The following is a 15,629-nucleotide window of genomic DNA, read 5'->3' as shown; positions in this document are numbered from 1 at the left end:
TCGCCTAGGGCACCACCCTCAGGGGGGATGCTAGCTCCCTCTAAAAAAAGAAAAAAAAAAGAATAAATCAATAGAAATATATTATAATTATATAATAATATTATATATCATAATAATATTATAATAATAATAAAATAATGTGTTGCGGTTTACGGGGCTAGAGTTAGGGTTCTGAACCCTAACTCTAACAGCCAGGACAGACAGGGAACGTCAGCAGCCTGTTTGGCGGCTGTGGAACCTGTCGTTTTTTATTTCAGCGTCCATGTTAACAGGTAAGAGCAGCTGCATGGCCCACGTGAGCAGCGCGGCTCACGCACAGCTCGGCTGCGTGTCAGCTGCGTCTCTTTTAGAGATTCGAGGTCTCGCCTATTTGAACCGCGAGTCATGCGGTTCACATCAACAACAGAGTGAAAATGTTCTTTTGACAGTATATTGACAACATACCAGCATCATTACTATAGTCTCAATGTCTGTAAGTAAAGTAAAGATTTATTTTTAACTCAAAACTTCCTGCATGTGTTTCAAAATAAAAGCCTTCAAGAGATTTTTTCTGTGGACAGAATTCCTTCTTTTGTTAACACAAGGCTTTTATTCTGAAATATTTACAGGTCAGTGTTATGCAGTGACTTGCAAGGCTCCATGAATGAATTAAGTACCAGGTTTTAATTGTGGATTATTACTACTATTTACAAATGAGCACACACTTCTTAACCTTTTCTTTCTAAAGTAAATATAAATGACATTTATAATGAAATGAAATGGCCATTATGAAAGGCAAACTCAATGTAGAAAGAAAGGGCTGACAGTGTGGACACCACACGAGTGAGAGACGCAGCAGGGGGTGGGGGGGCTCGGCATCCAAATTTCGCCTATAGGGCACCAAAAGGGCTAGAGCCGTGCCTGTGTAATTTGTTTAGTGGGTGAACAGTTTCTAATTTGACTAATGGGCTTTAAAGAGCAATTGGAGGAGCTCTGTTTGAAGGAACTATGGGCATTAAGTCACCCGTACAACTTCTCTTTTTTACACATAGCAAGCTGGATAAGAGTATGAATAAAAATGATGAAACGTATACTGTACATATATACGAATACCCTGTGCAGCTAGCATAATGATATAAAGATGCAAATACCAGTATCAAGACGTACTGAGAACATACTTACCAGAGTAACGGACATGCAGTTCATGTGAGAGGTAGTCTACTGTGCCTCAGTCGACAGGATGAAGGAAACATTGCACACTGCATTCAGCAGATGTTGCACACTACATCACTACCATGGTGACACCTAGTGGCTTTATACTAAACTAACATGGAACTAAGTGGTTCAATTTACACAGAGGTTTGTGGGATTTTATCATCATCGGATTGAATCAATCTGTTCCTGCAAATTGTGACGTCCCTCCACCTCTGCATGCTGCTGGTATGGTTGGTTTCACTTCCTGGCTCAGGAACCGATGAGCAGAGTAAGGAAGAACGTCAGGAAGCTGCCTGCATCTGAGTAAATTGGGCCTCAGTCTATTTAAGTGGCTTCATCTCTAACATCTCTCTTCTCTCTTCCTCCCACCAGCTGGTTTGGTGAAGGTTAATGAATTATTTGCAGCCATCATAGTTAGGTCCAGAACCTCAAATTAAAATCTTTTACCCCCAGGTCCCATCCAAACATCCTGGGATTTTTTGCCAGAGGGCCAAACAGCACTTAGAATCACGTATGAAGACCCTTTTTCGTGTAAATCGACCACGGGGATTACAATTTTAACATCAGTTTGACGTTATGACATACTTTTGACTCAGAAATCCAAGATGGCTGCCATCCAGTAGAGTGACTGTGTTGAATGGGAAGGGATGATGTTTTTCAGTGAAAATTGTCTACAGAAGACACCTTCTAATGTACATTTTACTTCTTAAACTACATTTGATCATTTATTCTGGTGGATCATGACGTTACATTAGTAGAATATGGCCAGATCTGGGTAAAAGATGGCTATCACACTACGCTGGATTAATTACTGACCTACCTGATTAACATAATTAGTGATATTTTACCTTAAGTTTACAATAAACTTAACTTATTTAAAGTTTATTTACTGCGTGAATCTGTGTTTTTGTCACTGACTTTAGGCTAGTTTGTGACAAAATAGAAACACAGTCTAACGACAATCTAAGTGACCGAGTGGAATGATTATCTCAAAGGTGGAAGAACGAGTAACACTGCAATGTGTGTTGCCGTATTCAAAATGCAGTTTTCCCAGTTATGAAACTAGTGTTTCAAGGGGCTTTTCAATGACACAACCTAATTTGTGCAGTATGACGTACAGTATGTGTGTTCAGGGCATACATAGCAGCACACGAAAGCATCTCTTTAAACCACAATGCACCTACAGGAAGCTGCAAGCACCACAGTCCACTTCTACAGCTTCCTGTGTGCCGATTACAGTCAGTGAGATTGCACAGACTTACTTTAAACATCAAAATGAGGACACTGTGTCTGATTTGGCTTTTTCATGGTGAGTGGGCTACTTGTATTAATAATTATAATACTCAAAATACTAAAAAGGAAACTAGTTTCTATGCATTTTGAATGAAAAACTGGATTAGAATGTCCATTTAATGGGCAGTTTTTTTTAAAAACATCTGTTTCAATAACAAAGTTATTAGTGACTGTAATTTTATTATTCATCCAATACCTGTGTATATATGTACATATTTGTATGTATATAAATACATACTGTATATATGTATGTATGTATGTATGTATATGTATGTATGTATATGTGTGTGTGTGTGTGTGTGTGTGTGTGTGTGTGTGTGTGTGTGTGTGTGTGTGTGTGTATATGTATATGTATGTATAGATGTATGCATGTATGTATGTATGTATATAAGTTCATGATTTTTGGATATGTTTATGATAACCATTTTATCATGTTATATTCTCACAACATGCAGTCTTCTTAATATGTGAAATTTGTGTGATCTGCCCAACGTGGAAATATTTTTTACACACAAAAAAAACCTTTCACATGCACAGAAAGTATTTATAAATGCAATTGTAATTTCACTTTTAACGTAACCACCTGAAAACCAACATGTGCTGCCAACCCACTTGAATTGACATTAGGAATTTTTGTGTGACCTATTGATGCTTTTGCATGTTTTTGCAAAATGAAAATGAAAATGTGGGCAAAAAAATGAAAATGAAATGAGTTAAAGCAGCAGTGGGTGGAAATGGAACAAATATGACAAAAAAATATATAAATACAAATATAAATAAAAATATCACTGTATCCTGACAGTAGTGCATGAGACAGGTAATTTGAAAAAATGTGTCTCTGTGTCCTACGGTGTCCTCCGGTGCTCCAAACGGCATCTGCAAGATTTCACAGACCGGAGGAAAACAACCAAACAGAGCCGAGCCTTGCCATCTCTGAGCAGCTGTCAATCACTCACCAACTCTGATCAAACGGTCAAACTAGGCAGCGCTGATCAAATATGAATCAATATTCTGTTACTGTAATGCCTATTTCTCTCCTCAGATGTTTTCAGAACCATCTTGTAGTGCACTGTTTAGCTGTAAAATGAGAAAGTTTGTGACCCGGCCGCCATGTTGAGATCAGTTGAGGAAATACCAAGCTATAAACTTTCTAATTTTACAGCTAAACAGTACACTACAAGATGTTTCTGAAAACATCTGAGGAGAGAAATAGGCATTACAGTAACAGAATATAGATTCATATTTGATCAGCACCGCCTAGTTTGACCATTTGATTGGAGTTTGTGTGTGATTGACAGCTGCCTTCGTTGAATGAACAGCCAATAGGAACGCTCTCTCTCTGAAATGACCTGTGATTGGCCAAAGTCTCCCATCACAGGAGCCTGTAAACAGAGCCATGAGGAGGTGCAGAAGTCTAGTTTTCTTTCAGAACACTTGAATTACAATATGCTGAAAGGTTATTATGGAATTTTTGCCCAAAGATGCCAAAAACGTTCTGCCTACTGCCACTTTAATATCAAAATTTGTGTCAAAAAGGAAATTAATTAAATAGAAAGCTGAATATATTGTGGAACAACCAGAAACAAGAGTATTTATCTGATTGCTGTGAGCAGTTTCAGTCTGATTGGACTTTTGTCTTTCAGCAAGTCTTCAGCTCAAGTGTGATAAAAGGGACATCAGAGCACATATTGGAGGTGAGCTCCTTCTTAAGTGCGAGTATGAAGCAAACCGATTCTTGTACAGTAAAAAGTACTGGTGCCGTGGGGACTCTAGAAGCACCTGTGAGATTTTGGTAGATTCGGATGGCAGTCCCAGAAAAACACACAGGTCTCAAATAGTAGATACAGGAAGAAGAGGCCTGTTTGTGAAAGTCACTAATCTCCAATTTGACGACGCTGGAGTGTACTGGGTTGGGATTGACAAAATATATGCTGACATCATGACTTCAGTTAAAGTGGTTATCACTGAAGGTAAGAATAAAACACAATGTTATAAACATTTATGGATTGCTTTTGGACATTTACTCCTATATACTATCAAGCTGAATTCCAATATATTGCTTTCTTCTTGTGCCAGTTCCAGTATCTAAACCCAGACTTTGGCCCTTGAGCTCTCTTGTGGACAGGCCGACATGTTGGGGTCAGCCAGTGACCGTGCGCTGTGGTTGTACAAAGGGCACTGGTGTCCGTTACGCCTGGTACCAACACACACACCATGAGGATTTTCTGCTTCACAACTCGTCAGACTTATACCTACACTGCGGCACTGTGCAAAAGGACGGCGATTATTACTGTATAGCCAGTAATGACATAAGCAGTCATGAGAGTGATATCCTCTCTGTGCGGGTTCTGACGCCTGCAGACCACAGCTGTATCTATGCCGTTTCTATGCAGGGTAAGAACGGATGTCATGTCGTATTCTCTCCAAAGCAAGAACACTTTATAAGAAGCCTGTGTTTAGAATGTTTTATATCGATACCTTCACAGAATGCTTCATAACACATGCAGAATTATTTATAAGAAATGCTATAATGCATCATAGTCAGCATCATTTTCTTTATAGCAGAAGTATTAATACAACAAAAGGACATCAGACATTACAAGTAAAGATTTTAAATAGGGCTGTCAATCGATTAAAATATTAAATTGCTATTAATCGTAAATTAATTGCACATTTTTTATCTGTTCAAAATGTACCGGAAAATGGAGATTTGTCAAGTATTTAATACTCTGATCAAGATGTGAGTGGGCAAATATGCTGCTTTATGCAAATGTATATATTTATTATTGGAAATCAATTAACAACACAAAACAATGACAGATATAAACCCCCACAGGTCCTGCATTTAGCATTAAAAATCATAACATGGCAAACTGCAGCCCAACAGGCAACAATAGCTGTCAGTGTGTCAGTGTGTCAGTGTGCTGACTTGACTATGACTTGCCCCAAACTGCATGTGATTATCATAAAGTGGGCATGTCTGTAAAGGGGAGACTCGTGGGTACACATAGAACTCATTTACATTCACATATCTTGGGTCAGAGGTCAAGGGACCCCTTTGAACATGGACATGCCAGTTCTTCCTCACCAAAATTTAGCGCAAGTTCAGAGTGTTATTTAGCCTCCTTCATGACAAGCTAGTATGACGTTGTTGGTACCGATGGATTGATTGATTTAAAGGAATTAGTGGTGTTAAAAGGAATTTGCGTTAACACGTTATTATCGCGTTAACTTTGACAGCCCTGGTTTTAAGACATTACCTCACGAGAATAATTCTCAGAATCTCTCATAATGCTTTGCTCTATCGGTTATGTATGAATGTTCATGAACTCTAAAGCAAAGTTGGTAAACTTAAGAAACTAGCAAGAGTAGGCTACGGTAGATTTTTAACATTATCCAACCAAAAACCCAGCCCAGTGTTGCCAATTCTTTTCCAATGAAAGTAGCTAGCAGCATTAGCTCCAAAAATCCCTAAATCTAGAGAGGAAGTCGGCAACACTGACAGCCCGTCCCTTCAGGCCTCCCTCAAAAGCCACTCCACTTGAATTATCATTATGAACGTAAACATCTCATAATGAACTTAAACCATGAACATGGCTATTGTTAGTACTCACAGCTGTCAAGCTAGCAGAAGACTCAGGCAGGCAGGCAGGCGATAGCCCGTCCAATCATTTCATTTGGGCCGAATTAAATTATTGTACGGGTTTATTACAGTCATGCGACAGTCACAGATACCGTTTTTTTTTTGTGAGAGCCAGTGGGCAACCTCTGGTTCTGAAAAGTGAAGCCAATGAGGAAGTGCCTTAAAATGTCATTCTTTCTAACAGCCAGCAGGGGGCGACTCCTCTGGTTGTATAGAAGTCTATGAGAAAATTAGCCTACTTCTCTCTTGATTTATCACCTCAGTAAACATTGTAAACATGAGTTTATGTTCTCAATCACTAGTTTCAAGTCTTCTTCAATACAGCATGATGTTCATTTAGTAAATGATGGTCCCATTTAGAGTCAGATAGACCATAAAGCAGGGGATGCTTTAGGGCGGGCTACCTTGTGATTGACAGGTCTCTACCACGGCATTGTCCGGTCTGGGAGTTGTCTGTGTTTTCCTCTTAAAACTTTAACCCTTGTCACAGTGTGTTTTCAGTTCATAAAAGTTAATTGTAACATATTGGTCGCCTAAAAATGTCTTGTTCAGCATTCAGTTGTACTTAGCTCCACCCTCGCGTATCACTTCTGGTAGCAAAAACACAAGATGGCTACGACCAAAATGCAGAACTCAAAGCTTCAAAACAGCAGTCCACAAAGCAATGAGTACCGTCACAGTGACTAAGGCCGCTTCTTATATCCAGTCTGGTCAGAGCATTTGATTTATTTATTGTTGTAGGGATGCTAAGAAAATTTCAACTAATATAACAAAAAATGTTTTTGAAGATTACCAACTCTAGCTTTAATGTGTTTTCTGCAACCATAATAAATGGTGAGTGTGGTTATGGCATATAATTATGCTTTTATGACACCTCGCGGTTTGTTTAAAGTAAAGTCAAAGGTGTATTGATATTAATAAGTGCATATATTGTAGGTGCTTTTATACAGTGCTTATCCAGTATGTACAATATAACCTTTTAATAAGGTTTGTGTCATTATGAATGCTTATTGCTTCCAGATAACATTTCATCAGCTGTTTTGAAGTTTTACTGTATAGTTTTATAGATCAAGGCTAAACAAAGCAACCTAGCTTTATGCTTTTCAACTTTAAAACTTTACATAGTACAAGTGGAGGATAAAAGTTAACAGGAAGCCAAGAATCAGTTATTTATGGGTCTATGAGTCAGTTTTGCTCTTCTGGTAAGGCTGTGGCTCTGCTTCCTCTGTGCTAACACACTTTTCACAATTTGTTCTTGCGGTTCTGATGTCAGGATCAACACATGGCAATGGTTGCCATCCAAATACATCCTTCATTTATAGAATAGGAAATCACTACCATGAAAGCATATTAAAAAACTCCACCTCATGAAAAATTGGTGATTGGGATATTGTAAATTATTGATATTGATATGCCTCATCATCATGAATATAGTTAACATTATTTTTATTATGACTATGGTTAGGCTATAATGGATTCAAGCCCTGGTGTGTAGGATTTGACTTTGGCGACTCCTAGTGGCCGTATTAAAAAAGAAACTTGCAAGGACACATACAGTATACTGCACCAGTTTTCAATTGGATTGTCTTATTTTTCTATAAACAAACATTCTATAAAAATCACACACAAAGGGGAATATGAATAGGAATATATAATACATTATAAACAATGGCTTTATAGAATGGACTGATAGGGTCTGATTTGTTTTGGGGCTGTTGTGAAATCCTTATTGCACAAAGTACAAGCTCATAAAAGAAGGCCATTGTAATGTCTTTCTTTTTAATCATCAGGCCAACCCTTTTATGACTGTGACAACAGAATGAGCACCTGCCAAACCACCGTGAAAATCCAGCAAACCACCGTGAAAATCCACTCTGACACAAGAAACCGGTCTTTACTAATCAATCAAACTGATCAAGATCTGTTTTTTAGCAGGTGACGATACTATATCATACTATACTACACTGTACTGTACTATACTATACTATACTATACTATACTATACTATACTATACTATACTATACTATACTATACTATACTATACTATACTGTACTGTACTATACTGTACTATACTATACTATACTATATCATACTATACTATACTGTACTGCACTATACTATACTATATCATACTATACTATACTATACTATACTATACTATACTATACTGTACTATACTATATCATACTATACTATACTATACTGCACTATACTATACTATATCATACTATACTATACTGTACTGTACTGTACTATACTATACTATACTATACTATATCATACTATACTATACTATACTATACTGTACTATACTATATCATACTATACTATACTGTACTGTACTGTACTGTACTGTACTATACTATACTATACTATACTGTATTGCACTATACTATACTATATCATACTATACTATACTATACGTACTATACTCTATCATACTATACTATACTGTACTATACTATATCATACTATAATATACTATACTATACTATACTGTACTGTACTATACTATATCATACTATACTATACTATATTATACTGTACTATACTATATCATACTATACTATACTGTACTGTACTGTACTGTACTGTACTATACTATACTATACTATACTGTACTATACTATAGCCTATTATAATATATCATACTATACTATACTGTACTATACTATAGCAGCATACTATACTATACTGTACAATGCTATACTATATCATACTATACTATACTATACTGTACTGTACTATACTATACTATACTATACTATACTATACTATACTATACTATACTATACTGTACTGTACTGTACTATACTATACTATACTATATCATACTATACTATACTGTACTGCACTATACTATACTATATCATACTATACTATACTGTACTATACTATATCATACTATACTATACTATACTGTACTGCACTATACTATACTATATCATACTATACTGTACTGTACTATACTATACTTTACTATACTATACTGTACTGTACTGTACTATACTATACTATACTATACTATACTATACTATACTATACTATACTGTACTATACTATATCATACTATACTATACTGTACTGCACTATACTATACTATATCATACTATACTATACTGTTCTGTACTGTACTATACTATACTATACTATATCATACTATACTATACTATACTATACTGTACTATACTATATCATACTATACTGTACTGTACTGTACTGTACTATACTATACTATACTGTATTGCACTATACTATACTATATCATACTATACTATACTATACTATACTATACTGTACTATACTCTATCATACTATACTATACTGTACTGTACTGTACTATACTATACTATACTGTACTGTACTGTACTGTACTGCACTATACTATACTATATCATATTATACTATACTATATCATATTATACTATACTATACTATACTATACTATACTATACTATACTATACTATACTGTACTGCACTATACTATATCATACTATACTATACTGTACTATACTATATCATACTATAATATACTATACTATACTGTACTGTACTATACTATATCATACTATACTATACTATACTATACTGTACTGCACTATACTATACTATATCATACTATACTATACTATACTGTACTATACTATATCATACTATACTATACTATACTATACTATACTGTACTGTACTGTACTATACTATACTATACTATACTATACTATACTATAGCCTATTATAATATATCATACTATACTATACTGTACTATACTATAGCAGCATACTATACTATACTGTACAATGCTATACTATATCATACTATACTATACTATACTGTACTATAGCCTACTATACTAAAGCATGCTATACTATACTATACTATACTATACTATACTATACTATACTATACTATACTTTTTAGATTCATTCATTAATATATCTAAAAATGGATCCACAAAGTGTTTGTTGTCTAAAAATCAGTCTTTTATCAAAAATCTTTGTCTTTACAGGGCATGGACAGGAGTGCCATTTTGGTATACATTGCTGCGTTGGGGTGCTTTTGCGGCCTTACTGATATTTCTGTGCATAGTACTCAAATGTACAAAAGCAAGACAGAAACGTGCCCAGAGGAAGAGGAGGGTTCGCGTCAGGCGACTGCCCCAGTTGGCTCACTGACCTGCAGTTTACAGTGGTAGTTCTTTGGAAGTCGTATGTTAATGATTTGTAAAGAGTCTGAGTCATAACGTACACGTCAGCGTGTTTATCAGTGTCTCATTGCAGCATTTATCAAACTGATCAGCGTTGTATTCTATTTCAAGTGATAGCTTTCCAATACCAACACATACACATACAAGTTATGTGAGGTATTTGCTTGCCTTACCAAGAGGTGAAAAAAAGAGGAATGATCTGTCACCATGTTTGCTAAAATAATAGGCTACTATAATAACATTGCATTTGTTACATTTTATATTAAAATGAAATAGTTTTAACCCTCTGAGACCTGCCGACTTTACTGTCTTTTAGAGGCTCCAGTAGGTTCATGTCATGTTAGCTTCTTGCGAAGGAGGCTAAATAACGCTCCAAAGTTAGGGTAATTTTTAGAGAGGAAAAACCGGCATGGCCATTTACAAAAGGGTCTCTTGACCTCTGACCTCAAGATATGTGAATGAATGGTTCTATGGGTACCCATGAGTCTCCCCTTGACAGACATGCCCACTTTATGATAATCACATGCAGTTTGGGACAGAAAACGTGCAGTTTTTTGAAAGTAGTATAAAAGTGTTATTTTTATTACCCATATACAATTTATTTTAAATAATTAATTAATTAATACATGTTTATTTCTGATTCATGACTAGAACAATTTGACACACACTGCATCTCAAATTAATCTTCAGGTTGCCAGCTTTCAGATGATGTACACCACTTCTATGAGATATCTACTGCTGACCTGCTATCTCCCCTATCACCATGACTAATGACTATTTCCATTCCATTCTTCCATGTAAACCGGTCATACAACAGAATATCAGGAAACAGTGGGCGTGTTTCAGGCCCTGGACTTAATTTTACAACAGAAAGCCGAACCCACGGATCCTGCCCACAAACAGCATGACTCTCATCTCCATCATGTTCCAAAAGATGCCTTAACGAAGCCCTCGCATTAGCACCGACTTCTAATACTGTATATTGGCTTTATTTTGATATATAAGTATGATTTGAGAGACAATTAAACAAAGGAGTGTGTGTAAATAAAACTAAATAAAGCTTGCTGTTGTTGCAGATTCTGTTTCAGTGAGTGTAAAGCAGTTACAGGTACAACTGTAAATTTTATGATGAGTGATGCAGGCCTATGTACACAAGGATAGTTTCTTCGGAACATAAAGAAATGCAAATACCTCATCCCACATATTTGGAAACTAATCTCTTGAACAAACAATGAATCAGCGGTGAGGTGTTTTATAGCATGGAAATATTGTCTATGTTGGTTTGATAAAAAATTCCAAGTGTTGGCAGAGGAATATGTTCAGTGCTCGATACAGAATACAACATCTATGACAGCATTCCCATCAGAAGCTAGAAAGCATGAGATCTAATCCTTGAACATCTGATGAACAGTAACTGCCGTGTAAAACTGGGCAGTGGTGTCGAGTCTCGACCCATGCTGTTCTCCATTTGTTCTCAGTGCGAGAAGCTGCTCCCTGATTCAGTACGACTCACATTAAAACATTGTCAAAATAATTAAAGAGGACCTATTATGCTTATTTTCAAGCAATGGGGAATTATTCCCAAGTCAATGAGGCAAACTTTCTAGTATTAACGTTACCAGTTAGCTAACGTTAGACTGTCTGATGTTAAAGGGACCGTTTCTAACTTCTTACACTCTTAGAAATCATTGCGGGTCGGTGTCTTATGCGCGCTCCCGTGTGGCTACGCTGTTCCAACACAAACTACACGGAAGCACCAAAACAGTTGTATCTAGTGAAGCCCGTCTGTTAAACAGTGTCAACTCTTCCTGCTCCACCCCCGACCACTGCCAGAAGACACAGGGGAGACCGTAGCTTTGGTCTCCAGGGCCGGAGTCTCTGCTGTACTCTGCTCCTCTGCTCCTCTGCATGCCTACATCACACACCGCGCTCGTTCTCACACGCTCTCTCGCTCCACCTCTCACGTGCATGCGCGCACACTCCACACTGCAGGAGAGTTAGTTTAGCTCTGAGAATATCTAGTGAATGGACGTTTGTGCAGAAATAATGCTGCAGCTCCTCCAGACCAACAGAGGTGTCCCGTGTCGTTTCCTGCTGCTGACTGAATAGACTGTGCACCGCAGCGAGTAACGTTATCGTCTCTGACCAAAACTCCGGTGTCTCCCCTGTTCCCTGCGGCCGCGGTCGGGAGTCTGAAGCAGGAAACACAGGATCAGCATCGATTCATGGAGAGACCTTTGTCTGGTTAGCTAACATTACTGCCAAGCAGGTGAAATATAAAGTGATATTGTGGTTTTAGCTGACGTGTGATGCCTCACTGTTTTGACCGATGTTCATTCATGTCTATGTAGAGCGAGCACAAGTGCGAGCAACAGGACGCTGACTTTAGTTAACTTAACAGCCACAGGTGTCGCTGTTAAGCAATTTCTGATTCTTAGATTGAGTCCCTTTAACGGTAACGTTACAGTTAACGCTCCCTAACGAGCCGGCAGCCGTCGTGAGCTGAAGATAACGTTACGTTAACGAGGAGTAAAAACTCCGCAACAGCTCAAATCATGTTACTAATGTTAACCACTTATTTATTTACTTCCTCCTCTCTTCGTCCTCAATGGATAATAAGGCTGCAATGAAGGAATTTAGTCCGTACCAACATGCTGCATCTCTCCCCATGACAGGAGCATCTCCAGCAGCTCCTCCAACTTTAGGAGCGCAGCTAGCAGGGCCGGTTCCAGCTAGCGGTTCCAAGCAGGGCCGGTCCTAACTTTTTGGGGGCCCTATGCAAAATCTTGTTTTTCGACCAAATGCTATTTTGTTCACAGCAATATAAAATAGATAATAGAAAGGGAATTATGACCTGATTATAAATATTATATTTAAATAATCATAATCTTTTTAATTGTGTGTTTTTATGCAAATAACCACAACAGATGGTAATAACAAAGTACAGCACTGTGTACAGTACCCTCCCGACCCCCAAAAACAGGGCTCCTCCGGAAGCTACGGTGTAATTTGAACACTGTAATTTACCATGTATATAATGTTTTTCATGTAAAATATATTAAACATTGAATTACATCAGATCTAAAATGTTATTCCTTCATTTAGCGCAGAGAGATTTCAAAAGTGGCAGATAAAATATCTGATTGGCAGACAAAAAAAAATACTTACCTGCCACAGTGGCAGGAAGTGAAAAAAGTTCATTTCGGACCCTGTTTGCAGACCTTTTACATCCACAAAAACTATATAACACACTAAAGGAAAGGGAAGAGGCACAAAAGCATAATAGGTCCCCTTTAAAAATAAAACTTTCCATTCCAAAAATTCCAAAAACTTCCTTACATAAGTCAACCTGTATTATTTTTAAGAGCTTGGAAGTGACATAAGAGGGAAATGGGCTATGTGATTCAGGGGCACGAGAGAAAAATAGTGAAAGAGGAACATTTCATATAAAAAGACCAATAGCTTGAGCTCAGTGGGAAGTACATCACTTCCTCATATTGACCCTGCCTGGGTTGGGTCCATTACATCACGCTCTATGAATGTCTTGTGTAATGGTCTCCATCGTTACCATTGAAATTATGGTAAATTGCGACTCGCCTCAAGGAGACACATCAGGCATCTAACCATGTGTGGTTTACAGGAGAGGTCAAAGGAGCAGCATTCACATTAGAGATCTGTACATTTTCTGTTTGTCCCCTCAGGTTTTCTATATGATGTTTAGGTCTAGTCCTCTGTATTGAACACATGGACCCTGCAGCTCTTGGGAGGGGGACTGCTAGGTACTGAGCCCAGTTGCCCATGGCCTCATAAACCCTATCTTGGAATATGGCCATACACAACAGCTAAAAAGGCTTTTCTTGGTGTAGCATTGATTTCATGTTTGTTTGGAAATAAGTTGGAGCATACAGGGCAGTTTTTACAGGCTTAAATGATGATTAGAATATTTTTTTTGCTTAAATCAGCAGTGGTGGAATGTTACTAAGTGGGCTGAATTTATTCAAATACTGTAGCTTACTTAAAGTTATATTGATAACATTTTATGTAGACCAATATTTAAAAAAAATACATCCACAGATCCTTGGCTTTACCTGAAAAAAACAAAACATTATGATTGTGAATTAATCATTTAAAAAATGTTGGCGGGTCCAAAACGAATGTTTTGTTTATTTCTGTGGAAGATATCTGACGTTTGGTTCACACTTCTAACAAGGCTTGTGAGCCAATAGTAAAACGACGTTGGTATCACGTGGTATCTCTGGGTCGTCAGTTAGTGTGGAAAAAACAGATAAACGGCAGAGGTTGGCGGTAAGTGCCTGGCAACAACTTACGGGGAGGGAGAATGCGACCTAATGGCTGAATGTTATCAATGTTATTAATAGCACCTTTAAGTACAATGTATTTCACTTGAGTAGGCTTCAATTTCATGCTATTTTCTACTTCGACTCCACATGTCAGAGGGAAATATTGTACTTTTTCTTACTACATTTTTTTATTATTATTTTAGTTACTAGTTACTTTGCAGATTTAGATTGAATACAAGCAATAAATTAACTAATATTATATTATATTATTATTAATGGTTAAGCTACCCAATAGTAGCCTATGGAAAGTAGGTCTAGGCTAGTTCATATTTGCATCACCTTTAGGTGTAACTTTAAATATACACATCAATGCATCAATAATATATATTTTCATAATAATTTATTGGGAGTAACATTAGGGGTACAGAAACATACAAAAAGAGCACACAATGATTGTTCTTCCATATTTTGGTATTTTTTCCTCTCCATTATTTATTTCATCCAAAGCCCCCTCCCACCCAACCCTCACCCATTGCAGATGCAAAAAGGATAAAGAACAATAAGCAAAGTTTAATTCATATTTTTTAAAAAGAAGAAAAAAAGAAAGAAAATAAGATTACAAAAATAATAAATGAAGATAAAATAAATAATGTACATATTGACAGTAACAATAATAGGATGAATCTCAAACTACAGATGAAAATAGGCTGATCAACTTTACCATGTTGAAATTAATTCAGTCATTTCTGTTTACATAAATCAAACTTGCATCAATAATTATAATCCAGTCATGTGATATACTATATAGCTTATTATTCAGAAATGGGCCATTCTGCATCATTTTTGGTGTTTGAATGAAGGACTTTTACTTGTAATCGAGTATTTTTACCCAGTAAACCAGTTATCATTTGATCAGTATTCAGGTTTCAGTGGTTAACAGCAGCATGGTTAACAGCATGTTGGACAGCATGGTTAACAGCAGCATGGCTA

At 36.9% G+C, this 15,629-nt stretch overlaps 1 protein-coding gene across 1 annotated transcript; it reads left to right on the top strand.

Moving 5' to 3' along the window:
• Positions 1 to 4,126: 4,126 nt before the first annotated feature.
• LOC141771924 (uncharacterized) lies at positions 4,127 to 12,924 on the top strand (the record flags this gene model as incomplete). Its single annotated transcript, XM_074642435.1, has 4 exons — positions 4,127 to 4,457; positions 4,564 to 4,881; positions 7,921 to 8,065; positions 10,141 to 12,924. Coding segments are annotated over 4 exons (960 nt in total), but the record flags the coding sequence as incomplete, so codon positions are not given.
• Positions 12,925 to 15,629: the final 2,705 nt, after the last annotated feature.

This window comes from Sebastes fasciatus, chromosome 8, assembly GCF_043250625.1.
Source record: "Sebastes fasciatus isolate fSebFas1 chromosome 8, fSebFas1.pri, whole genome shotgun sequence".
In the NCBI taxonomy this organism is placed as follows: domain Eukaryota; kingdom Metazoa; phylum Chordata; class Actinopteri; order Perciformes; family Sebastidae; genus Sebastes; species Sebastes fasciatus.
Note: the sequence above shows the minus strand (reverse complement) of the source record. Positions and strands in the feature narration are given on the sequence as shown.